We start from the raw sequence: 27,265 nt of genomic DNA, 5'->3' as shown, positions 1-27,265 counted from the left end.
GTGTGCATGGGCCACTGATTGTGAGTTTGTGGACCATTAAATGTGAGTGAATGTGTGTATAAATGTGTAAATTATTGCAAAAGGCCAGTTTTAATTAAAAAAATTATAAAATCAATAGTTTGAAAGGAATACTATAGTGTTAGGGATATAAACCTGTATTCCAAATACTATAGTGTTTCTATTAGTAAACGTAGATTCTACCCCTCCCCTCCCCCTCCACCATTAAAATGGTTTTAAAAAAATAATAAAACTAAAAAAAAGTTGTTTTTATTTATTTTTCAAGCACCAAGACTTCCTTTGCACTTCTTACCTTTCTACCTCCTGCAATGTCACCAATGGGAAACACTGGTCCAATCCAATTGGACACCTGATACGCATGTGTGGCAAGGGCTATGCACGTCCAATGCTTCTCATAGTTAAACATGGCATTGCAGTGAAGGTGCCTCTAGGCATATTTAACTATTTAAGTTAAACATTGCCATTTCTGCAAAACGTATGTTTCAACCTGCTGGACATAGAAACATAGAAACATAGAATGTGACGGCAGATAAGAACCATTCGGCCCATCTAGTCTGCCCAATTTTCTCAATACTTTCATTAGTCCCTAGCCTTATCTCATAGTTAGGATAGCCTTATGCCTATCCCACGCAGGCTTAAACTCCTTTTCTGTGTTAACCTCTACCACTTCAGCTGAAAGGCTAATCCATGCATCCACTACCCTCTCAGTAAAGTAATACTTCCTGATATTATTTTTAAACCTTTGCCCCTCTAATTTAAGACTGTCCTCTTGTTGTGGTAGTTTTTCCTCTTTTAAATATAGTCTCCTCCTTTACTGTGTTGATTCCCTTTATGTATTTAAATGTTTCTATCATATCCCCCCTGTCTCGTCTTTCCTACAAGCTATACATGTTAAGATCCTTTAACCTTTCCTGGTAAGTTTTATCCTGCAATCCATGAACCAGTGTAGTAGCCCTTCTCTGAACTCTCTTTAAGGTATCAATATCCTATTGAATATACGATCTCCAGTACTGTGTACAGTACTCCAAGTGAGGTCTCACCAGTGTTCTGTACAATGGCATGAGCACTTCCCTCTTTCTACTGCTAATACCTCTCCCTATACAACCAAGCATTCTGCTAGCATTTCCTGCTGCTCTATTACATTGTCTGCCTACCTTTAAGTCATCAGAAATAATCACCCCTAAATCCCTTTCCTCAGATGTTGAGGTTAGGACTCTATCACAGAGAATACTTCATTGAGATGAAGTGGACTGGATGACTCTAGTGGCACTTTAAATTGTGGGAGAGCATTATAATTTATACTATATATATTATATGTGTGTGTGTGTGTGTTATGACCATAACACCCATGCATTAATATACAAGAATAAAACGCTAGTGCTATTTATCTCAAATGGCGGCCAGTTATAGGGTGAGATTGTCAGATTATGATCACAGACGATCACTGACATCCTGGCTAAACCGACTTCATACTGTTGTTGTTGTTATGGTGCTTGGACTGGTCCTATAATGAAACGTACAATTTGAACTATGCTTTAATAGCGTTATTCACAAAAGTGAGAATTGCTGGCAGTTCAAAATGGATTTCGAGGGAATTTCTATTTTAGCCAAATTGGGAGAAAAAAAAAATCTCCACTTCAGCTATGTTGGCAGTTTGGCTATTTTTTACTTAAATATGACAATTATTTTGACTTCCTGACAATTTTATGTGATGTCATGACATGGGTGGATCATATGGGTTGGGCATTGTGATGTCACACCATAGGAGGAGCGAATGGGGCGGGGAAAATCCTTGCACCGGCTCTGATAGGCTGTAATGTAAACACTGCATTTTCTTTAAAAAGAGAGTGTTTACCACAAAAAGCCTGAAGGGACTGATTCTACTCACCACAACAAATACATCAAGCTGTTCTGGTGACTATCGTGTCCCTTTACATTTTCTAAATATTGAATCAGCATGTACAAGTTTGTCATTGCAGAATGCTGTAACTGCTTCCCATAAAGAGGCACTAGATTCATTGCATCGGAAGCCTCTTGTTGGCTGAACACACAGATTGCTGTGTTTGCCCAGTAGGACCCAGGAGATCATTTCAAATAGATGATTTCAGAAGAAGGCGAGTAGCTGTCTGGCACTGGATAAAAGGGGACTAAAATCTTATTTAACAGAGGGCTATAATCTAAAACTCAGAAACACGAATATTAAAAATAAATGTATTTTTAGTACCGGTGTTCTTTTAAAGGAGCAGCACTATAGGGTCAGGAACACAAACATGTATTCCGGACTCTATAGGGTTAAAACAACCATCTAGCCCCCCCTGTTCCCCTCATGCCTCCCTAAATATTGTAAAATCTTACTTGTATTCAAGTCTGCAGCTGCTTACTTTTTCCGGTTTCTTTTAGACCTGCCCACTGCCTGCTGACATCAATGAATCTCTATGAGAAAAGTTCAGTGTCTGCATGCAGAGGGTGGAGACACTGAATGTTTGGATACATTTTAGGCAGCCATGACCCAGGAAGGATCTCTAACAGCCATCTAAGGAGTGGCCAGTGAAGTTATCACTAGGCTGTAATGTATTCTCTGAAAATACAATGTTTACAGCAAAAAGCCTGAAGGTAATGATTCTACTCACCAGAATAAATTAAATAAGCTGTAATTGTTCTGGTGACTATAGTGTCCCTTTAATTAAGGTTGTAGTTGGACACACACAAATCCAGAACAAGAAGGAACTTAAGGAAGACACTGATCCCAAAAATAAATAATATAAACTATTAAAGGGACACTCCAGGCACCCAGACCACTTCTGCCCATTGGAGTGGTCTGGGTGCCAACTCCCACTACTCTTAACCCTGCAAGTGTAATTATTGCAGTTTTCATAAACTGCAATAATTACATTGCAGGGTTAACTTCTCCTCTAGTGGCTGTCTCCTAGACAGCCAATAGAGGGCACTTCCTGCTTCATAGCACAGGTTTTCTGTTCTAGAACGTCGCTGGACGTCCTCACTCTGTGTGAGGACCTCCAGCGTCACTCAATTCCCCATAGGAAAGCATTGAAAAGCATTTTCAATGCTTTCCTATGGAGAGCTCTAATGCGCATGCTCCCCCCACCGGCTGACGTGATGAAGGGGAGGAGCAGCGGCGTTTTCACCCCTTCAGCAACCAGGGATGGGTGGTGGGAGGGAGAAGGGACCAGAAAAATTGATTGTTTTCCTGGCACTGGAGAGTCCCTTTAATTACTAAATTAGATACAAAGGTTCTGAACAAAATGTGTTTTAAGATGTGATAGTTTTGGTGCTTAGAGTACCCTTATTTAAATTCTACCTTACTTTTCTGTACAAATAAAATACCGTATACACTCGAGTATAAGCAGAGTTTTTCAGCACATTTTTTGTGCTGAAAAACCCCAACTCGACTTATACTCGAGTCAATGTCTGTATTATGGCAATTTACATTGCCATAATACAGACAGGGGGCTGTGTAGGAGGGGGGCTGCAGAGAGCGTTTACTTACCTCTCCTGCAGTTCCTGTCGGCTCCCTCCTCCTCCGCGCCAGTCCGGTCAGCACCTCTGTCAGCTCCCACTGTAAGTCTCGCGGTGCGGGTGCGAGACTAACAGTGGGAGCTGACAGAGGGAGCTGACCGGACCGGCGCGGAGGAGGAGGGAGCTGACAGGAGCTGCAGGAGAGGTAAGTAAACGCTCTCTGCCAGCCCCCCTCCACTGAACTGCCAATGCCACTGGACCACGAGGGAGTGAGAGCCCCCCTCCCTGCCATGTATCAAGCAGGGAGGGGGGACGGGAAAAAAAATATAAATAATAATAAAATTATAAAATATTAATAATAAAAAATAATAATAAAAAAATTACTAATAAAACAAAAAAAATAATACTTAAAAAATAATACATTATTAAAATAATTTAAAAAAAAAATAACAAAAATGCCCACCCCCCACCAAGGCTCTGCAACACACACACACACACACACTGCACTCATACACACACTGTATTCATACACACACACACTGTATTCATACACACACACACACTGCACTCCAATACACACTGCACTCATACACACACACTGCATTATATACACACACTGCATTCATACACACACACACACTGCATTCATACACACACACTGCATTCATACACACACACACTGCATTTATACGCACTCACTGCATTCATACACACACACTGCATTCATTATACACACACTGTAAATAAATATTCAATTAATATATTTTTTTAGGATCTCATTTTATTTAGAAATTTACCAGTAGCTGCTGCATTTCCCACCCTAGGCTTATACTCGAGTCAATAAGTTTTCCCAGTTTTTGGGGGTAAAATTAGGGGCCTCGGCTTATATTTGGGTCGGCTTATTATACTAGAGTATATACGGTACTTTATATTACTTTATAAAGAAAAACAAAAATGTGTTAAACATATTTATTTTGTCCAAAAAGAAGTCCATTATCAGCAGAGCAATTGCTTTACTATATATACGTGCACGTGTTTCCTTTTTTATGTATTGCATTATTTTATTTTGGTGGGGTTTATTTTGTTTTTGATTTTTTGTTTCTTTTCTTTTTTTGTCTTGAATGCAGTGTTCAGATAGACCGCACCGAACATTTTGTATAATGTGTTTATTTTCTCAATACATTTCACGTGGAAGGACGTGGCTAGGTCCTTAGCAGCTAAAAATGTACTATTTTCCCCTCTAATGTGTTGTACTTGTGTAGAGTATTGTACAGAGAGCAGGCGACAGGCTCATCTGTTTATTACACTTCATTCTGGAAATTGGAATTCAGTTGCCTTTACAGAATAAAGCATAATTACATTAAATTAGCCAGGTAAAAGTGCTGCCTAATAATGAGTGAGAACTAGCTGGCCTTAATGGTGCTGAGATTGGATAAATGTAATTCTGCCAGAGAAAGAGATTGAGCATTATCAACCTTGTATACACAACTCAGAATGCTCATTCTCTTCTAAACACAAAGGGAAGAGCACAAATGTCCCATTTACCCTGGTAACGTGAAGACGCAAGTTACAAAATCTGCAGATAAATAAAAGCATGCCTCTTCCCAGTCTAAGCACCCACACTTAAAGGGAAACTGTCACTTACTTGTTTTTTAAATTATGTCTACTTAAGTTTATATTTAACAAATATGTATTAGTTCGGTGTGAAATAAACAATTAGAAACTCACAGCTCTTCATCCTACAACTGGGCGCCCCCGAGTGAATTTAATTATGTTATTCTTTGCTATAAATTCCAGAGAAGTGAGTTTCCCTTTAATTTTGAAACTACCTTTTTACTCAGGACAGGCTTAAAGGGACACTATAAGCACTAACACAACTGTAACTTAATGAAGTAGTTTTGGTGTAGTGATAGTTATATAGTTACATAGGCTGAAAAGAGACATGTGTCCATCAAGTTCAGCCTTCCTCACATTTTGTTTTTTGTTGTTGATCCAAAAGAAGGCAAAAAACCCAGTCTGAAGCACTTCCAATTTTGCAACAAACTAGGAAAAAATTTCCCTCTATACTCCAGAATTGCAGTCAGATTAATCCTTGGATCAAGAAACTATTACCCTACATTGAAAAATTATATCTTTGAATATTCTGTTTTTGCAAGTATGCATGTAGTTGCTGTTTAAACATCTGTACAGATTCTGATAAAACCACTTCTTCAGACAGAGAATTCCATATCCTTATTGTTCTTACGGTAAAACACCCTTTCCTTTGCCTTAGACTAAATCATCTTTCTTCCAGTCTAAATGCATGACCTTGTGTAAAGTCCTGTTTGTGAATAGATTTCCACACAATGGTTTGTATTGGCCCTGGATATATTTGTATAATGTTATCATATTCCCTCTGAGGCGACGTTTTTTTTAAACGTTTTTTAAAGATTTTTCTATTTGTTAACCTTTCTTCAAAGTTAAAATGTTCAATTCCTTTAATTAACTTTGTAGCCTGCCTCTGCCCCTGCAGTCTCACTGTTCAATTCTCTGCCATTTAGGAGTTAAATTACTTTGTATACACAGCCCTAGTCACACCTCCCTGTATGTGACTTACACAGCCTCCATAAACACTTCCTGTAAAGAGTCATCTAATGTTTAATGTTTCCTTTATTGCCCAGTTTCAGGATAGTGCATCGTTGATTTGTACTTTTAATTTTATTTTTCAAACCTCAAAACTAGATTTGTATTCAATATAGGGGAAAAGTAATCATAATATTTAACCTGGGAAGTCATGCTTCCCCTTTTAAGGGTACTCTAAGTGCTATAACCTGCACAGTACTTTATCCCCCTTTTATGTTAAAAAAAAAAAGTTTTCAAGTAGTTGGACAAAACCCAGGACTCTTCAAGTACCTTCCCAAAACTAGGATATCTGCCCATTCATAATATCAGGTGATTCCAAAATATAGTTTGTGCAATGTCGAAAACGCTTTCCCACCAAGCTATTCACTAAGCTTCACATTGTGCCAAATGAAAATTCACAATGCAAAATCTAGAACAGAATAGCTGATCTAGAAAATGTTTGTAGCTCCGATACAGTCACAGCTTGGCTTTTTTTTAGCCTACATTTTGCAGTGCAGATTGGAATTCTGTACAAATCCTGAATGTAAACCCTCAAGTCTGCCTATCTCATCCTCTCCAAAGCAGAGGCATTAATAATCCCTGTTTCCCGCAGCTGAAAGGCTGTCTGTTTAATGGGTGCAGTAGCAACTCTTTTTGTGATAAATCCCTTCTTGGCATTACCCTTGATAAAAAATATTAATATTTGTAATACAGTTTCTTTGCCACATATCAAGATTCATCTCCTCGTAGAAGACCTACTCTAGAATGCGAGCATCGTAAGCTTTTTATGTGCAGATATCGATCGTATGTGCATTCATCTCTTGCTCTCCCAGAAGGCATAACGTCCGACAATAGCAGCCAAGTTGCAGGTGGTCGAACAGAGACCACACGGAAATTTAACACTATACAGATATGGCTTGGTAATCAGACCCTTGAGATGAAGGGGTTTGTCCATGGTGGTGACAGTCTTAAAGCTGGTTCGGTCACTCGAGGGGAAATTGTTAGCTCTATTTTGTAGTGCCATAATCCTTTGCTTTTTGTAGGGGGTTTTATCATGTCAACAAGGTCAACTGGGCAATCTGTGACTTTAATGTTGGCCATAAGTCATCTTTCTGGATTTCTGTAAAGCAAAAAACCTTCTTAGAGACCTTTCTACACGTTGCTGTATCGGCCCCTTGTGATAGCAAGTAAAGGACAAGTGCTTTTTTTCAGATCTGGAAATAGAGGAAGGTCAAAAGCCAATGACGGCTCCCGGCAACAGGCATCCCTCTTAGAAGCAATTCTTTGAAATGTGTGAATGTGGCCGTCCATTTATAGTGCTCTGTAGTGTGGAGTGTCTTATTGATTTAGAAAATGTGGAAAAAGAAAGAAGAAAAATCACTTTAAAAAAAAAAAAAAAAACTGCACATGCTCTTGCATCGAATGTATGGACTCCAAATGATTAAATTTATGAATATAGCACAGATCCCATAATATTTGAGATGTTAATGTTCATTGTTGCGGGACGTTCGCCTTATAAAACAATCCCCATAATGAAATATTGATCGAGTCTTCGGTATATTTGCCATGTGTTCTGTTATAGTTGAAATGAAAAATATCACATTACGGTCAGTGACATTTTTAAGATTGCATGTAATTTAGGGCACTTTGAGTAACCTCTAAAACAAATGCTTTACCACTTGGTCCCCGGTGCGCTGTTCTTAACCCTTTTTTAGTACCAGAAGGAGCACAATTCACAATTACCAGGCATGTAAAGAGTTAAAATTATACTGGGAATATACTTTCTATTCCTCCCAAATACACATACTTCGGGTCAGTTTCTGCTTAGTTATAGGACTGACTACTGATTTACTGGACCAATAGCTGTGTTTTGTTTTGTTTATTTATTTATTGATTTATTTTTATGGAAAGATTTTTACTTGAGTATATATTTTTTGTTTTTGTTTTTTTGTTTAATGATCCTATACTGGTAAAAGGCATCTATGAACATCCAATCACTGAATAGGTAACTGGTCAGTAACACTCTTTTAAGGCACAATCTATGCATCCCACTGTAATGGTTAGATGCAAGATGCTCGCTGGCACTGTCCCGTGATTAAGAGTTCAAACCTTTTCTTTGCTCTGGGTACCCACTGTCCAGCCCCTCTAAACAGAGACCACTTAAGCCGACGTTTTACTTCTGCAATAGCATATCTTTAAACAGAATTAATTTCCTGACGGTGTCGGTCAATTAATTTAAGTACTTATAGGGACAAAACTGATATATAATGTGGCTCTATCTGTGAAATGAGCCCAGGAGACCCAAGAAAGTGCCAAACCGTTTATTAAAGGTTTGACCCTTCACTGTGGAATGGTGTCAGGGGAGTCTAGGCACCATAACAACCACAGGGCTTGTAGTGTTCATGGTTCTTCGAGCGACCATTTATTTATTTGCGAAATAAAAGATGTACATGCATTGATTTATGTAAGCATACACATCCAGTGCCATCCCCAAACATTGCCCATTAGCATTGCCCATTTCCTGTAGGGCTTGGTAATAGAATTATGAGTTCTAATGGTACCACAGCTGCAGGCTGTGTCTCCAGTCACCCCTGACTTAGTCCATTCATTGAATTCACATTTCAGGAGCAGATGAGAAGACGAGTTTAAAAAGACTGGAAGGGGCATTCATCCCATCAAAACTATAGAATTCTTTAATTCAAAAATAAAATGTATTGTTTGGAGCCCAATACCTAGTGGATTTGGCACATTTCCAAATAAGCAGCAAAGTGTGAATTGCCAAAAAGTTAAAGTGAATTTACAATTTTAGGTCAAAACTGCCGCATTCAGTTTGCCTGTTTTAGCTTTCATTTTTAAACTCACTTTGAATTCCCAACAATTCATACTTAAATGAACTCTCGTTAAAAAAAAAAAAAAAAAAAAGGGGGGGGGGGTGGGAGGTTAATGGTTAAGAATATCATACTTCCCAGTGTCTCTATGTTGGGACAGTCCCTATGTTGGGTCCAAATGACTCTATCCCTCTTTTTATCTTAATGCCCCTCTTTTCATTGAGCTCCATATTGTTGGTGTGTTGAATTGTATACCAGAGCTCCGCAGCAATAATACTCCCAGTAATCTGATTTCTAAACATATTTGTTGTAGGTTAAAGACAGTCAACAAGATACATTGTTCTTATTCTAAATTACATTTTAGTTCCATAAATTGTAATTAGTAAGTTAGCTAAAATTTCTCAGAGCAGACCTGCCCCCTGCCACACCCCCACTCACACTCCTAAAAATGAAAGTGTCCCTCTTTGTCCATGTGAAATGCTGGAATATTTATATATGTTTATGTTTAAAGGAACACTATAGGGTCAGGAACACAAACATGTATACCTGACCCTATAGTGTTTAACCCACCATTTTGTTTGCTTGCCCCCTATAAAAGTGTAAAACTCACCTTATTTCCAGCTCGGGGACATCATCAAAATGGCCGATTTTTAGCCAATCCAATGCTTTCCCATAGGGAATGCCGTCTTGGCCAATCAGGACCTCCTCATAGAGATGCATTGAATCAATGTATCTCTATGAGGAAAATTCAGCATCTCCATGCAGAGCGTGGGGACGCGGAACGGCAGGGCTGCTTACTGTGCAGCACTGCCCCAGGAAGCACCTCCAGTGGCCATCTGAGGAGTGGCCACTTAGATGTGTCTCGAGGGGAAATGTAAACACTGCCTTTTCTCTGAAAAGCCAGTGTTTGCATGAAAATGCCTGAAGGCAATGATTATACTCACCAGAACAACTGCATTAAGCTGTAGTTGTTCTGGTGACTATAGTGTCCCTTTAAATTGTGCACAAAGCCTTTTGAGTCTGTGGGAAATGTAATGACAAGCAAATGCAGTGCTAATGTTTGCAGCTGTGGTTTTTAGTAGAATCGTACAGATTTCCCCCTAACTGAAAATAAAAATACTGCAAAGTATTCCAGTCTCCATACAACGGGTTAAATATACTGTATTTGGAAAATTAAGTTTTGTTCTTAACAACCTATTGTCTGTTGTTATCTCATTATCTCTCTCTACTCCCAGCAGACAGTTTCTAAACTAATCAGGTCAGCACTAATAAGAGAGAATTGAATTGGCTCAGAGAGCAACCTGCTTCCAACTATTTAATATAAAAGGCAAAATCAGTTCAAATTGAAATGCAATTTGTGCCTTTTTTCTGTTAGGGCAATTTTAAAACAAACTTTCCGAATTAGCTCTAAATGTCACAGAAAACTCTGCAGATAATAGGAGTACATTTTCTCTCTTTCATTTTGCGCATAATATGGCGAGCTGCATCGGAGGGGAATGATATGCGGTGGCTTATTCACTTCACAGTGATTTGTGCTGCGTTCACAAATGAATTGTGCGATATAAGACAAAATCTAACATTTGCCTGTCCAGTACCGAGAGAGAAATTTATTATGCTGCCCCACCCCCAAACTATGGATTTAGTTTTTTGCGTCTCATTCTGCTCCCCCAGTTTCCCTTTCGTAGGGAAATTACACACACACAGACACACACATTCACGAACACACATACACACAGGCTTATACACACACAGACTCATGCATACATATTTATATACACACAGGTACACACGTTTATTTTTTCCTCCACAGTGAGGTCCAACCAGCCTTCCTTTTCTTACCACCACCGCCACGGACAAAAGCCACCGAGCAGGCAATTCCGTCCTACATCTCCACCAGCAATGTGCTGATAGGCAGGTTTCTGCTTCCGAGATAGGGGAATTCTCAGTGCTGTAGTGGTTATAGTGCCAAGAGTTTCTAGGCGCCTCCCAATGTAAGAAGTCAAAACTTTTAGTAGTCCGCTCCCCGCCTTAGTGAGAGCCAAAAGCTTGCTGCCTGAGCTTAGCCTGGTGGTGCAGGGCTTACCTCATTGGCTGAAAGTAATCAACTAATCACGGACACCCTTAGCTAAGAGATCTAATGGAAGCTCCAAACAAGAGATGAGACCCCATGGACAACACAGACAGAAGACAAACGTTCTAAAGCTACTGCTTACGTTAAAGGGCACCAGGGCACCATAATTACTACAGCATGCTAATAAATGTAGATTTGTTTCTCGTTTTTTTTCACTTTATATTTACATTTTAATGTTTTTATGCTCATTCACATGGCAGTTATATCATGATATAAATCACCCATAAAATATCAAGAATTCAATAATATGCAGTGATTCACCTGACTCTTGACTCAGCTGCCCCAATGACGGAAATAATTCACAGACAATAACATTTCGTTTATACATTGTAATAGTCTAAACTATGTTATATGTACAGGTATAACACTAAGCTTAACAAAAAACAAAATAAAGAAAAACACAACCATAAAGAAACAAAACAAGTATTTTTCTTAATTATTTTGTTTTTTAGCCCTAATAAACACATGCACACATTTAAGAAACTGTGCCTCTCGATTTATCTTACAGGTTCACAGTAGAGAACTGAGGAGGGAATTACACATTTTAAGTAAAAATAGCAGAATTTAAAAAAGTTCTCACAAATCCACTTTTCCCCCCAATTTGGCTGTATCGGTCTATCATGTGCAATTCATTCACAATTCTTAGTTTAGACTTCTTGTTAAATAACAACAGGGTGGAATTAAAGAGTCCTGGCGAAAAGAAGAACGTTGCCAAACTCGACGTGATTAAAGAACGATTTCTGCAAAAGGTTTATTCATTCAGACATGGTTAATATGACGATCCTATTGCAACGCTGAGACTGAGCGAACAGAACCTTTAAGGCGATCATGGAAATTGAATCTGTATCACGCCACACATACAGAAAATATGTTAGAATGGCTGCATGTGTAGCCCTCATTGGTACTAGCAGCACCTACCCCTGCATTGTTTTCACACTTATCCAGTTTTTAATGAAATAGGAGTTGTGTAAGACACTTCAGAAGACGTTCCTCCTTCCCTCCCAGCTTTGACTCCCGTTTGGATTTGCCCAGCACAAAAGCTTTAGTGAGCTAGATTTAAAAAGAGAATGGGCAAATCATTGAAGGGAGAACTTTACAATGTGCGTCCATCTTCCCCCTCTCGGTCTTTGTAATCTACTTAGAGTCTTATTGTCAGCAGGATTAGTGTTATGTGAGATGCAGAAATTCTTTGTGTTCCGGGGAGGGCGATAGGGTAGTCTGTTTATGTTCTATCAAATATGGTTTATTCTAGACATCAAGACACTACGTATAGAGTGGGAGAATAATCTCTCTCCCAGCCTGTATCTGTGTGTGTGTGTGTGTGTGTGTGTGTATGTATAATATATATAAATAAATGTGTGTATAGATAAACATATAAAAATGCTGCTGCATCCACCTAAACATACATACATTTTATATGTGTTTCTGAGACCAGTCAATACACACAACGTAATGAATCCAGCACGCTAACTTCACTATAAACTAGCTGCGAATTCCACTAAAATGTACGTTTTAAAAACCGTTGACCTGGGCCATAATAATGAGGTTTAGTTACTGTATATGATTATACATTGCATAACCCTGTCACAATGCCAATGTACCCTGCATATAACCGTATATATGTGTGTGTGTGTGTGTGTGTGTGTGTATGTACTACGCAATTTATTATTTCTATAGTTAATGTTTTCAAGCCTCGGTGCTGACGTTATTTGTGCATTATTATTATTTTTTTTTTTTTTTTTTTTTTTTTTTTTTAATTCTTTATTTTGGTTGTGCACGGAATGACCAGACAGCCGGCATGCGCCACAACAGCGACATCCGGTAGAATAGGCAAACAATGGTATTACACGTTATGGCATCTAATATTCAGGCACATTTTTTATAATATTTAAATGATCTCTAATACAACAGTTAAGGTTCACGTTTGGTTTGAAATATGGTAACATAATGCACGTCATGGAGACCTGGTTAGAGAAGAGACATATGAGGAAAACATGGTTTGTGCATGAGAATGTACACAGATTATTAAGTGTTAATAAAATAAGCTGAACAGGATAGTAGTACTCATTACTAGTGTAGAGTGAGATGCACGCTGTAGTCTAAAAGTGTGTAACATATTGATTATTAGGCTATGCTCGTCTGTGAGATAATAAGGACCTGTAAATTAACAGAAACTGCACAGGTAGTTTACAGTGAGTATGTATAAGTGCCACTTGCCTGTGATTGTTTGAATAAGAGAGGCAGAAGTACACATTATGCATAAAAACAGAAAAGCATGTAAATATAAGCTTGGATTAACCACTGGGTGGGAATCATGTATGTTTTAACGTTGGATTAGCAGTAAGCCGTTATCACCATCAAGCAAGCAGCAGGGAAGTTGGCTAGCACTCAACAGATGCCTATAGGTAAAGAAACCCAGTTTTCCCCGCAGGTAGTCTCTATTATGGGGCTCCCCTTTTGGGCCCGGACCCTGTGACAGTCCATGTGGCATGTTCCAGAATGGGATCCCTGTTTTCGGCAGGGAATAGCCCCTGCGGGTTGCCTTGCTTGCTCACCCGGTTTCCATATCGGCTGGCCCCTGGGTCAGGACTTTCTCGTTGGTTCTGAGGTGTGTGGGAGCGCTGTATAGGAGTGCGGATGCGATGGGGTAACTTGCGTGGTGTGTGGCGTCGTACCGCAGTGCAGTTCCCTTCTCGGGGGTCCATCGGCGAGCATGTCGCCTCGCTGTGTGCCATTTGGGCCGAGTAGCTGTCGCTTCGTCCTTCTTCCCATTCGTGGTAAGTATGTTGAGCCGTGAGGTGTTTTTTCCATGCTTGTGCTTTCAAATCTTCTCGAAGTTGCAGGGTTTGGTGCTTGGCGGCCATCTTGGGCCCGACATGCGGTCTGCAGTACGGGCGGGAGATATCAGGGTGCAGGCTTGTTTGGGTCTCGTGGGTGTAGACCGGGATCACCCCCCCGGTCCAGAGGGGGGGGAACGGGGCCGGCATCCCCACGGGTCCGACTCTAAGCCCGGAACAGTAGGCGGCAGGGCAGCGGCCGTCCGCCCCACTCGCCTCTGGAGTAGGCCTTAAGAGAGTCGGGCAGGATTCCTCCTCCAGGGGACTGTAGCCTGTTGGGCCAGCCTCACCCTGGATCCCAGGGCTCTCTGCCCGTCCAGGGCCACCACTGCCGGCCAGTTTTGCGCCAAATTTCGTGGAAAAGTCGCTGTTTCTCATATTATGCTGCAGGAGCTGATCTCGCATGCGACCAGCCAGCTCGGCGGTCCGGCCCCGCCCCCCAGCATTATTATTTTTAATGTATGGTTTGCCCCATAATGTGCAAAGAGTGCGGATGGGACCAATTGTAACGAAAGACAAAAACCAGTGCACAACATCACAAAGTAATGCTTAGAAAATCTTGGCCCGAATATATCCTATAAAAGAGTTATTTGCTTGCTGTGGTCTTTCCATCCCTCCTTTTCTCCATATGTTATCCTAGGAGATTATTTGACATTCTCTTTATTCAGCTTCCCGGTCATTGTAAAGTAACTACACTCAGCATTTGACTAGCCGAGGGCCATCACATTCTTTTTTTTTTGCATAGCACTCAAGGGATTTTTCACTAAGCCGTAAAACAGCCTGAGTGGGCTTTAGGTATTTACTAAAATTTACTTTGGATAAGCTCAAATGACCAAAGAATGGATCGACAATTAACAAAATTGGAGGAATCTCCATACTCATTACGTATGGCAAACAGAGAATTATCTTGAGGTTCCCTAATCTAATGTTGAAAACCCTTTCCAACACTCGGTAAATTATCCAGTCAAACATACATTCTCTGTATCTAGTCAAAGCAAAGAAGAAAATTGAGAAAGACTACTCCACTCAATTCCCGACATGATGTCCACATTGCATACTCCACTTGGGCAATGTACATGGACAGATATGACTTTTTTTTATAGCCATTGGATAAGAACCATGTCAGTCTGAGTTTAGTTCCAGTTGATTGCTTCCGTTGGCATTCTGTTTAGTAGTAAACTAAATGAAGTTATCCCATTTACTTAATTTAGTTAAAACATTTTTTTTTTTTATAAACAATAAACAGAAATCTGAACCCAGAATTTGACCATGGATAAGAGCCATTTACTGCCAGTTTAATTTTTAATTTGTCTCATGTCTCTTTCTTCCTATCGCCAATCTCTCTTCCAACACAGTGAAATATTCTGCTGATTTATCTCTTTTTGGCATTGTTTGTTGTTGTTTACTTTTTTTTCAGTTACATTAGAATACATTGCATGTCAAAAATACAGCACTATACATTAAAAAATATTTTTGGTGCAGCGTGAAATGTAATAATGTGTCTTTCAGGAATAGATGTACAAAGTCGTAGCTTTCTGTAGGTTTAGACTAATTAATTAACTTGATTGCAGTTTGTTAAATTCATTCATTTTATTGTCTTTCCATTCTCTCTCTCTTTTTTTTTTTGTCTTTCTTTCCTTGCTCATTGCAGAGATATGTGCAGCAGACTGCGGAGGGCATGGCACTTGCATCGGAGGAAGCTGCCGCTGTGATGAGGGTTGGATGGGCACAGCCTGTGACCAGCGGGCATGCCACCCACGCTGTATTGAACATGGGACATGTCGAGACGGGAAGTGTGAATGCAGCCCGGGCTGGAACGGAGAGCACTGCACTATTGGTAGGGCGAGTGAGAAAATGCAGTGGTTTCAGAGTTGTACGCCAAGGAGAGAGGCATGCCTCAAACAAATATCTGGTACAGCTTGCAGCATGCGCAGCGTCAACTTGGCATCATGGGTATTCATGGCGGTGACGTGTCCAAATAATGTCCTTTCATTTGCTGTTAAGATGACTGTATGTGGCTGAGACAAATGAAACTCTAGCACCTTCTCTTAATATGTGCGTTCGCACGATAGGTAGGTCAGGCACACTCAAAAATAGAAAGATAGACGAATACTGGGTTTATTCCCTAAACCAAGACTTGTGAATAATTGCATATTTTTCCAGTCTTGCTCTTTTAATTTCTGTCAATTGTTCACAATTACACGATAAACTTCATAGTCTAGAAATAACCGTATAACAGCCATGTAAAGGAGTACAGAACGGCCACAGGATCAAATGTAACACCTTTATTAGCTTATGGTAGATACAAATATCTGTGTTCTGCAAGGAACATCATGGCAAGGAGTAGAACATCAAGATCTGTAGGTACTATATTCTTTCATTCTTTATATATCTCTCCCTCGTTTTCTCATAATTAGGTAAAATATTTTCGATATAAAATTCACAATATACACAATCAAAATACGCAGCTTATTACAGTGTATCATACTTTTTTTAAATGTATTTTTTATTAGGCTATTTAAGATAATGAGCATTTGGGAGTGGCTTCATTTACCAAATCAAATGCACTTTTTAATGAACACCACTGCCAACCATTGTGTTAGAAGCCCATGCTAATTAAAGAGCCATTACCACAAACTGCAATGATGATTCTTATTGCACCAGCCCCATGGGACTAATACAGCTAATATGAAATACAGTGTGCATGTGTATTTTCAAATACAACGATACTCATGTTTACGTTATTGGGGTTAACATTCTATCTATACTTGACAGATGGACACTCTAGATCAGGACTAAAAATGTCCACCTACTGCTAGCCGTTGGCCAGTGGAAATTTAGCTTGGAGGGTAGAAATTTATCTCAGTGTATGATTTGGCTTGCAGTGGCAAGTAATTTTTAAGGCCTGGCTAGTAGCATAGGAATTCAAATGTTAAGCCAAGCTTTTCGATTATTATTATTATATAGTGAGAGTAAAGCCTTTTCAGAATTTCGGGTTCTCCATTAGATGAAGTTGTACACAGTGACTAATTACCTTCTGACACTATATATTCGTTGCTGACCCTTTTTTGTTTGGCTATGTAGGTATCTTAAAATGTCGTAGCCAAAAATCTTATAGAAATATTATTTTATATTGTTTAATTTTAATAAACCTATATGTTTGGATAGGTATATGGCCTATAGGACTTGTTCTCACTGAATAGAATCTCAGGCACTTGTATCCTATTTATCTTTATCCTGTTTAAACTTTGTATTATCTGTCCATGATTGCCCTCTGTTCCAACATATCTACATTATTGTGGAACATGTGTATAAATGGTGAAGTTTGGTTTTAGTGACCAATAATAAGGTCTGATATTAAGTTTACAGTAAAGGAATATAATCTACGCAATTAGCAATATACATTCACTAGATCACCATTTTAAAGTGGAATGCTCACATTTTTGTTGTTTATTTGGTTCTCAGTGGTGGAGGTAAGTCGAATCATAGTTACCTTTCCTGTTTTGGGGATTGGGGTTACTGTGTTCTAATCCCCAATTGAAAGGAAGAAAGGAGACCATTTTGAGCAGTGTTAATTTTGGCGGCAAATTTCAATTTAGTTTTAGTCATAGTCTTTTGGTCGTATTTTAGTCATCTGAATTGTTATAGTTTTAGTCTAGTTTTAGTCAACTAAATCTCCAGTGGATTTTAGTCGCCACAATTAGAAATCGATTTAGTTAAAGCCTCTATCTGTCTCTTATGCCACTTCCCCAGCCCCTCTGTGTCTATTTGTGTTTTTTTTTTTTACTAAAAGCCAGTTTAATTTTTGTCATCTGAATTGTTTTAGTCTAAATTAGTCAACTAAAATTTTACTAAAATTGTTTGTTGGCAAAATTAACCCGGATTTTGAGGCCAAATAATAAGTTACTAAATCAAATGGTACCTTTCATTTACTTGCAGTAACTTTTGTTTCGGACCTGTTATCTGCCTGTTTTTGTTCAGATTTGAAAAATGTCCTGTTGGCTTAGCACAGATTGCAGTAAACAACCTCCAGGGCTTTCTCTGAACTATTATTGGAAGTTCAGACTAACATTTCTTCACTGTGTATTCTATTACTGAAGGCAAAGGTTGGCTATATTTGTGTTGGCTTTCTCTTTGTGGAATTGGTTATAATCGAGGGAGTATTGCAGGGCCAAAGTGTTAGAAATTATTGGTTCTTTGGGATGGACAAAAACGGGTGCTTGGAAAGGTGGTGGGGGAGGGCTTAGAATGATGAAGATACAAAATACAGCAGAGACAAAGTAGATGAGGAATATATTGATTTTAGGTGAAGAATGACATTGATTAAGACCAAGTTATACAAAGCAAGATGCATTTCACATTCTCCCAGAACCTCCCCTGATACCTAGCATTTACTTGGTCACATGACTGGCCCATTATCAGAACTCTTTAAAGGAGAACTCTGGAAAATACAGCATTAAGTAAAACATTGAAAATCACCCCGAGACTAGTGTTGAACTTTTTTTTTTCTTAAGATGTTTTTTTTCCCCCCATTTAATTAATATTAAAGATTTAGCAAAGTAGATCTTAATCCAGTTCAGACAAGGCAAACCGAGGACAAGCATTGCAAATGAAAGGAAACATTGTGTCAGATGCTGACAGAGCTTAGAACAATGATTGACAGGGAACTAAGATGGAGCCGCCCAGTTGCAGGATAGCGAGCTGTGGATTTGTACATTTAATTTTATATTTTACACCTCACAAATCCATATTTGTTAAATATAGGGAAAAAATAAACATAATATTTAAAAGCAGTGGAAGTGACAATTCATTTTAAGCCTTTTGTTGACTGAAATACAATCCGACCTAGAAAAGCTTGTTTATATCTCCTACTCTGAAAAGGAAGTAGAGCTATATGTGTATATAAATATCGTTCAGGCACAAGGTATTTAACATAAGTAAGTGCCCATAGTCACAAAATTCTGCTAACCGCTTTCACACGTTAATGCGGGAAGTCTGTTAATTACTTGAATTGAACAAATCCGACTCATCCCTTACTTGTTACATTGAAGCAACGCATGACAGGGGCCGTAACCTTTTGAGAGATTGAGAATCTTGCAGGAAGAATGACTGAAAGGAACACTGAGGCTGAGCACCATAACAACCTTATCAACATTAAGTTGTTACGGTGCCAGGAGGTCAATGGACGCTTTCTTACCTGCAGGGTTAAACTGTTTGCAAATCAGGTCTCCAGTCCTCCCAGTGGCATCCAGCTTCTGAAATTGGCTTTTAGGAAGTGCGGAGTTCCGCTGGCAGGAGCACCGCTGATTGGCTAGAGCGGTCGGGTGTAGGCAACCTTTGGTGTTAAACCATTTGAGAACGGTTAGACCCCTTCAGGTAAGAAAGCGCTCAGCAACATCCTGGCACCATAACAACTTAATTATTAATTGTTAAAGCAAGTTGTTATGGTGCCCGAAGTGTTTCTTTCATTTTGTTTGCCCAGTTTATTTAAAATCGCTTCCAAAGAGATTCTAAATAGCCAATGTGATAACAATTTTGTCTTAAAAGTCAAGAACTTTGGGGGGTTGGTGGGGGGAGGGCATTTTCTAATATTTGGGCATCTATTGTATATGTATATGTACGGTTTACCTGTATGTGTGCATGCATGTACATTTTTCTTCTACATTGAAACTAATTACAAGATGCAATAGACTGCAGGCTAGAAGTATTTTAACTCTTTATGTCTCACAATCACAACATTGTTATTCCTGACTGTTTTCAAGCTATCAAATGAATGTTAATTCATGTTATTTATCCCCTACTAATGGTGTTTTGCTATTATTATTATTATTATTATTATTATTATTAAAACTATGTAAGTGTAAGCCCATTCTCCCTTAGTGTGGTTGCTAAGACCCGACAAGATTTCTGTTGGCCAAATTCATTGCGTTCCTAAATCGTGCATATTCTCTGACCTTGTAAACTTTATTACCTCAAGAATTGGTTCAATAAATTTATTGAATCTAAAAACAATTCTGCCAAGTCATAAACGTCAATGAGGACAGGATAGAAAGATGAGAATGAAAAGTAATAAAGTCCATAATATTGGCACAGATGAAAGGACATTGACTCGGGATGGCATTAAGCGTTGCGGTAAGCGTTTTCCCTTGTCCTTGTAATGTCTGTCTGCATGGCATACCTCTTTTTGTTGTATCTTTGTGTTATTGCCCATTCTGCTTTACTGAATAAAGACACGATGATCCATCTCTGCTCTGCTTACTGCATTCATAATGCTTTTACAGGAACGAGAGGCATTCATAAAAATGGATTTCACAAGCAAGCGTCTGAGCCCACTCTTCATACGTAACAGGGCAATTCATTTATGTATTCTAAGATGAATACCATTGCTGGAAGTGGGGTGGTCAAGTAAGATGGGTTCTAGCTAGATCCAGGTACTAAAAGTATTCCTTTTAATTTGCCCTCATCATTACTTTGTAATTCCAAAACCTAGACTCTCGCGCTGTGTTCCCTCTTTGCATTCTTTTTCGTAACCGGCCCATCAACCGTTAAGAAAAAGGCCTTTATAATAACAACGCACTGCTGTTTGCATACCCCATCATGGTGATAGAACCTAGTTTGTTTGTGTACCAACCGAATAACTAGTTCAGACTTCAGAGATCCCGTTATTTACCCCCCAGTCCTCCCCAGGATGAACTAATGCTTTTATCACTCTGGGGCGAATTGAATCATAATGCAGTCTGTAAGGCATGTCTGATTATAATTCCTTGTCTTAAAATTTTACTTAGAGGGAACACAGCTTTAAAGCCAACCTCAAAGGTGCCTATTTCAGATATTTAGTTTGATTTTGGGACCTTATGTATCAGGATCACTGAATATTCTTGCTTATTACACATATTGGCTAATAAATATCAGACTTTTTAAACTACTCCTCATGAAGTTGATACCCCTGGTTTAAAGTGATCTGGTGTAAAACGGGTTACTAGTTCTTTGAAGCCCTTTCTGTTCAGGATAAACATTTTTGGCAGTAAAAGTTCTGAATTAAAGCAGAAGCTCTCTAGCGTATATTTACTTTTTTAACCAAGAAAATTATTTTTCTGCCATATAGATAATACTGCAATCTCCTAACAAATGGGCTAATCTTTAGAATCAAGACTGTATGAAGTAGACTCAGATGCTTGTCTTTGTAATCTAAAACTCATAAAAGGCGTGTGGAACACAGTTCTATGTAGGCTATTGCCATTTTTTTAAAATGCTATCTACTTGGCTATCGCTATCTACCTCGTAGTCTTTCGAAATTATGTAAAGCTACGTTATCCAGAACCGCCATGTTAATCGTATAGACGTGGCGCTTGGGGTGTAGATTGTAAGAACTTTAAAACCGAAGGGAATGATTCTAACGTGAATTTCTAATTAATCAACTGTAAAATATATATATATTCTTCAAATATTTTAGTTGTTGCAATTTTACTTTTATTTTTAATATTAGTTTTGTAATTGGCCACCTCTGTACTACACTCTATTAGTGAATTATGCAAGTTCAGTTTTTGAGACCTGATATATGTAACATTGCATTTCTCAAACAAAGTTTATTATCCCTAAGAGCTAGCAATCTAATTTCGATGCATCATGGTGAAGGAGAGAACAGGAAAGTGCAGTTGTTTTTTTCTTTGCTTAATCCTAATGTTTGCTTCCATTAATTTTTTTTAGACAATTCCCAATTATGCAATATTGTTAGTTTTTTTTTTTTTTTTTTTTTTTTTTTTTTTGTTCTGAGAGGAGAATTAAAGTTACTGCAAATTAATGTTACTGCATAAAATGTTTAATTTTAACTGGGAAGTATATACTGCAAATGAAGCAACATGCGTGAAATTGAGATATTATATGTAATCCGTTCAAGCATCAAAATTGGTTAGAAATGCCTTCGCTTCTCTGGCTTTGGAAGCATTGTTCCCTCTGAGAATCCCTTTTTGAAATCTGTCTTTCATGAAAACAAGTAAAGATTAAATAATTTTTTTTTCTTAATTTTTTTTTTTTTTTTTTAACAATCTCTTTGTGTAGATTGCATAGGAGCAAAAAGTACTGATTGTGAACTGCGGGTTATTCATTTGAACTAATCTTTTCTTTAAAAATGAACAAACCGTATTTGATTGCAATCTAAAATATTCATGGGAACACTGGAGGGGTTGGCCGTACCTCTCTAGTACCCGTTCAAACATCAGGGTAGTAGGTTAGATTCCCAGCAGGTTTAACTCCACCTTTCTTCCTTGTCAGGTCAATAAAATTAGTATCAGTGAGTTAAGTAATTACATCTACACCCTAAGACGTACTTGGATCCTAGGATACGATAAATGTATTTTTAATATGTGTGTATTTTCCGCTAAGCCGTGTCTAACCTATCTACATGTCTCCTGGGGCTACCACAGCGAGAATTAAAAAGAGCCGCAGTGACTTTGCGCATGTTCATGTTTCACCCGCCTTACTCTGCCTGCGCCATGTTTATTATGTTAATTTGCCATCTTCTTCTTTCCCTATGTGCGTTGTAGCCTCTGCTCAGCCGGCTAGCACCCAGCACTTAATCAACCCTACCTTAAATGTCCTGTCTTTTATTCCCAAAGCTCACTATCTGGATAAGGTAGTGAAAGGTACTGTATTCAGTCTTACCTTCCTTTACGCTCCTGTTGTCTTTGTTTTCACCAAAAAAATATCTATACAAATCCCACCTAAATGTTACATCATTGCATTTGAAATGTCTTCTTCCATCTGCGCACAGTCTGTTAATGATAAAATTCAGCAAATATATTTCACTGCAGTTGTTCAAAGCTTGTTTTTCCTGTTAATCATTAATTGAAAAAAACTCCTTGTACAATTATAACAATTCCTAGCATTGCTTCTTATTGGTATTTTGGCAGAGAACGGTCGCTGACCATGCACAGATTATAAGTCGCTATCGTTAACGGCAGCTTCCGGTTTACATAAAGTGCATTTTTTGATGGGGAGGTTAAAAAAATATTTGGCAAGTGGCTACACTTTCACATGTATTTAGACAACACAAATGTTTAATATAAGCTGGATATAAGAATTGATGAAAGTCAGAACAGATAATTTGCAACTGCCTAACTTTCTTCAGCTACCTAGGGTCTTAACTAGCTTGTTAGCCATAGGCCAAAATATATCTAATGTTAACTTTATATTTCCTGTCCTGTATATCCCCAAGGGCTTCAGTTGGGTTTAAAGGGATACTTTGTTTTAAAGTGTTTTAATTGAATATGTGATTGGGGGCAGAAGTAGTCCGAGAATGTTTAGAAGACACCATAACCTATTGATTTACATGAAGGAACCCGTCTTTTAAAAATAACCACAAAGCAAATAAGCAATAAAAAAAAATAAAAAATGTTTACAATTTTTACGTTCATAGTCTAAAAGTGATCAAATGATTTTGTTGCAGACACTCAGATGACTACCAGGGTCATTTTGGTTTATGCTCAAAATATTGCCTTTAGGATATCAATGAGTCATTGTGTAGGGTTATTATGATTCTCACAGCAATTAGTAAAAGGAACACTGTAGGCACTTTAACTGGTTCATCTCATTGAATTGGCTGTAGTGTCTAATGTTTAAACCACTTTAATTGTTTTAATGCTAAATTATATTGCAAGCCGTCCATTCCCTCTGTGTTCCTTGGGATTATGTGGAAGCATTAATCTGAGCAGGAATGGAAGCGGTGGTGATTGGTTGTGAGTATCAGCTGACTGCTTTCAGCCTATCACCACACCAATAGCCGGTATGAATCTGTATGGCTACAAAGAAGTATATAATCTGCACCTTTGTATGGGCCAGCCTGCGGGTGGCCAGGGACCTGTATTTAGAGTTACATGCTTGAAAATGTTCAAGTACGGAATGGAGTTACAGTGTCAGGAGACATCAGGCACCAATACCAAATCAATGAGATGACATGGTTATAGTGTCTATAGACAGTGTCCTTTTAATTGATGTCCCTTTGACAGAATACAAATTACGTAAAGTGCATGGTAATGTGTACCAGACTGCAGGCCTCATTGCTAATGAGGAAGTTCCCCTTCCACATTAACAGTATCAATTGTGTCCATCTGTGGGCAGCATTGATAAGCTGATGCATCAATCGACTCTCTGAGTCAGTGTCACCCAAATATGGATGAAATTGATGTTGTTAATGATGAAATGGAACTTCATTAGCAGTCCCGGCGAGCAAGGGCAAGACCACAGGTATTTCACGGACCACGACAAAAAAATACTTACTTTGTATGTGGTACAGATAATTAATAACACCTGTGTAAATGAGAGGCACTTAAAATAGTACCTTGTTTCAGTTTCTATTCAAATAGATATAGCCCATCTAACACCATCAGCCCAACTTAATATAGGACATCTTCCACCATCAGCCCATCTAACACCATCAGCCCAACTTGATCTAGCTTATCTTCCACCACAGCCCATCTTGATATACCTTATCTTCCACTACTAGCTCATCTTGATATACCCCAACCTAATATAGCCCATCTTCCACCACCAGCCCAACTTGATATAGCCCATTTTCCACCACCAGCCCAACTTGATATAGCCCATCTGCCACCATCAGCCCAACTTAATATAGCCCATCTTCCACCACCAGCCCAACTTGATATAGCCCAACTTAATATAGCCCATCTACCACAACCAACCCAAATAGATATAGCCCAGCTAACACCATCAGTCCAACTTGATATAGCATATCTACCACCATCAGCCCAATTTGATATAGCCCATCTACCACAACCAGCCCAAATAGATATAGCCCAGCTAACACCACCAGCTAAACCTAATATAGCCCATCTACCACCATCAGCCCAACTTGATATAGCCCATCTACCACCATCAGCCCAACTTAATATGTTCCATCTACCACCATCAGCCCAACTTAATATGGTCCATCTACCACCATCAGCCCAACTTGATATAGCCCATCTACCACCATCAGCCCAACTTAATATGGTCCATCTACCACCAATAGCCAAACCTGATATAGCCCATATAACATCATCTAACACCATAACCCCAACTTAATATAGCCCTTCTAACACCATCAGCCCAATTTGAAATAGTCCAACTACCACCATCAGCCCAACATGACGAGGCCAACCTTCCACCATCAGTCAAACTAGTTGTAACTGATGCAGTAGAACTACATGTTTGCCTCTTAATAACATGATGCTGGAAGTGTCCACAACAGATAAGTTATGTTCTCTTCCCCAGCAGGTAAATTATGTAGTTTGTGTTTGGAAATATTCAAGGGAATCTAAATACAATTTGCAGTCCAAGTGAGCGATGGGAATAAAACCCTTTAATTTGTAGCAGCGAGTTCAGATTTTAAATAGCCAGTTTTAATCAATATTGTACTGTAGAATAATTGTGTTCAGCCCTTATCGTACTGTAAGACAGTAACGGTCATATCAGATTTCACCCATCCTTTCCTATTTGAAATGTATGTTCCAGCCGTGTGCATTTTTAAAGAACACTCCGAACCCTGTGTTCAATTAGTTATTGTCCTTTTCTCTTTAATTGACTTGCTTTTTTGTGATGCACTTCAACCCGATCTGCACGAACAATAAGTGGCTGAATAGATTTAAAACATTTATTGGTTCTAAACAACACAGTGTTGAAATAACCACATTTTCCGATCCATTTGTCATTCTTAATTATCGACTTCTTATCTCTCACTTTCAATACATTCATTGAGTCGGTTCTGAAATGAACCAGTCAGCTATGAATATTTTAGCCGTCTGTATCTTTTCCAGAATTTTTCACTTGATGAAACTTGCTTTTTATTAAAAAAAGTTACATTTCTGGCAGTTATATCAGTTCTGCTCAAACGGCAGCTTCTGTTTGGATTTATGCTGTATATTTAATAGGAAGCAATCACTGTTACATTTTTCCATAAATAAATAAATAAAGAAAGAATTTTTAATTTATATTATCCTACCACCACTAGTGCCTAGTACCTAAACTAGAGCCTGCGGTATCCTGTGCTATATATTAGGCTCTACTCTGCTACTCTGTTGTACAGCGCTACGGAATCTGTTGGTGTTTTATAAATAATAATTTGTGGGTTTGTTCATGTAAAGCCAAAAACTCGCCAGATAGCAGATGGGTTGCAAGTCCGGCACAAAACCTGTTTATCCGTTATGGAAATCTTTTTTTTTTTAGTTTTCATTAATACTTCTGCCCTGAATCTTACGCATCTGTGACAGGTGGAGTTCATGAGATACAGAGATCCATGTTATATTTACTAAGGTGGTTATATTGTAGCCTTTATTGACAGATACAGCCCTGGGGGGGAATTACATGGTGTGATATGTTGTGGAATGTCAATGGTGCTAAAGATTTTATTTTTGGTAGTATAATACGCAAATAAATTGTATCCGTTATTATTTAGTTTTTTTTTTCTTCACAGTACTTTTTTTAATGATTTTTTTTTCCTGATTTTAAAGCGGGACAATACATCCTGCCAAATCCTCCATCCGCAGTCTCTTCAGTTGATTTTTGCCCAGGGTACCAGTTGGTCTACTGGTGCTACTCAGAGAAAGTTGGTGCTGTGATGGACTTTGCACTCTGCATTTTTATTTCTAATTCAAACTTTAGAAACACTACACAACAGTACTAGTTTTCTGGTTTTTTGTTTTTTTTTTCCTTTGTTCAGGCTGTCTGAGCATCATGGGAATTGTAGTTCATAAAAATCTGGGTTGCAAAGGTTAGCCATCACTGTCATAAGACAGCTATTGTCGACATATCTTTGTCTTCCTATAAGGAGATGTATGGGAATTGTCCTACTATAGGACTCCAATGAAATAATTCTTGCACTTCTAAAATGCATCTCACATAAGTATCTAAGTTTGTGTTTGCTGAGAGTGATTTAGTCTGAGAGCTGTCTCTCCTGGCTAAGAGTAATGAGTAAAAACAATGGCTTGCTGTTTGGATCCTGGTACCGAGAGTTGGTTCCCCTGTTAATGTGAATTGTATAAATTCTGTTTCGTTTTATACACCTTGGAAAATCTTTGTTAAATCTTTGTTTTTTAGAGGGATGTCCTGGATTGTGTAATGGGAATGGCCGGTGCACCTTGGACGTCAATGGATGGCACTGCGTCTGCGATCTGGGCTGGAGGGGATCTGGCTGTGACACATCTATGGAAACATCTTGCAGTGATAGCAAGGATAACGACGCAGGTAAGCAGCGCAGCGACGCAGCCTGTCTCTGTAGATCATCATTGTATCAAGCACTTGCTGCTCATGCCTTGTTGGAGTAATTGCAGAATGCGCTCGAATAACCGCTCTGTTATTTGGAAATGTCTATCAGTGTGCAG

At 38.7% G+C, this 27,265-nt stretch overlaps 1 protein-coding gene across 1 annotated transcript in view; it reads left to right on the top strand.

The window, feature by feature from the left end:
• The window catches only part of TENM4 (teneurin transmembrane protein 4), a 1,183,725-nt gene that overhangs the window by 1,073,881 nt on the left and 82,579 nt on the right, over positions 1–27,265 (top strand). Inside the window, exons 18-19 of the mRNA XM_063431236.1 lie at positions 15,544–15,729; positions 26,982–27,128. Of these exons, the coding sequence (XP_063287306.1) occupies positions 15,544–15,729; positions 26,982–27,128 (333 nt within the window). The remainder of the gene's footprint in view (positions 1–15,543; positions 15,730–26,981; positions 27,129–27,265) is intronic.

The sequence above is a fragment of the Pelobates fuscus genome, chromosome 1 (assembly GCF_036172605.1).
Source record: "Pelobates fuscus isolate aPelFus1 chromosome 1, aPelFus1.pri, whole genome shotgun sequence".
In the NCBI taxonomy this organism is placed as follows: domain Eukaryota; kingdom Metazoa; phylum Chordata; class Amphibia; order Anura; family Pelobatidae; genus Pelobates; species Pelobates fuscus.
Note: the sequence above shows the minus strand (reverse complement) of the source record. Positions and strands in the feature narration are given on the sequence as shown.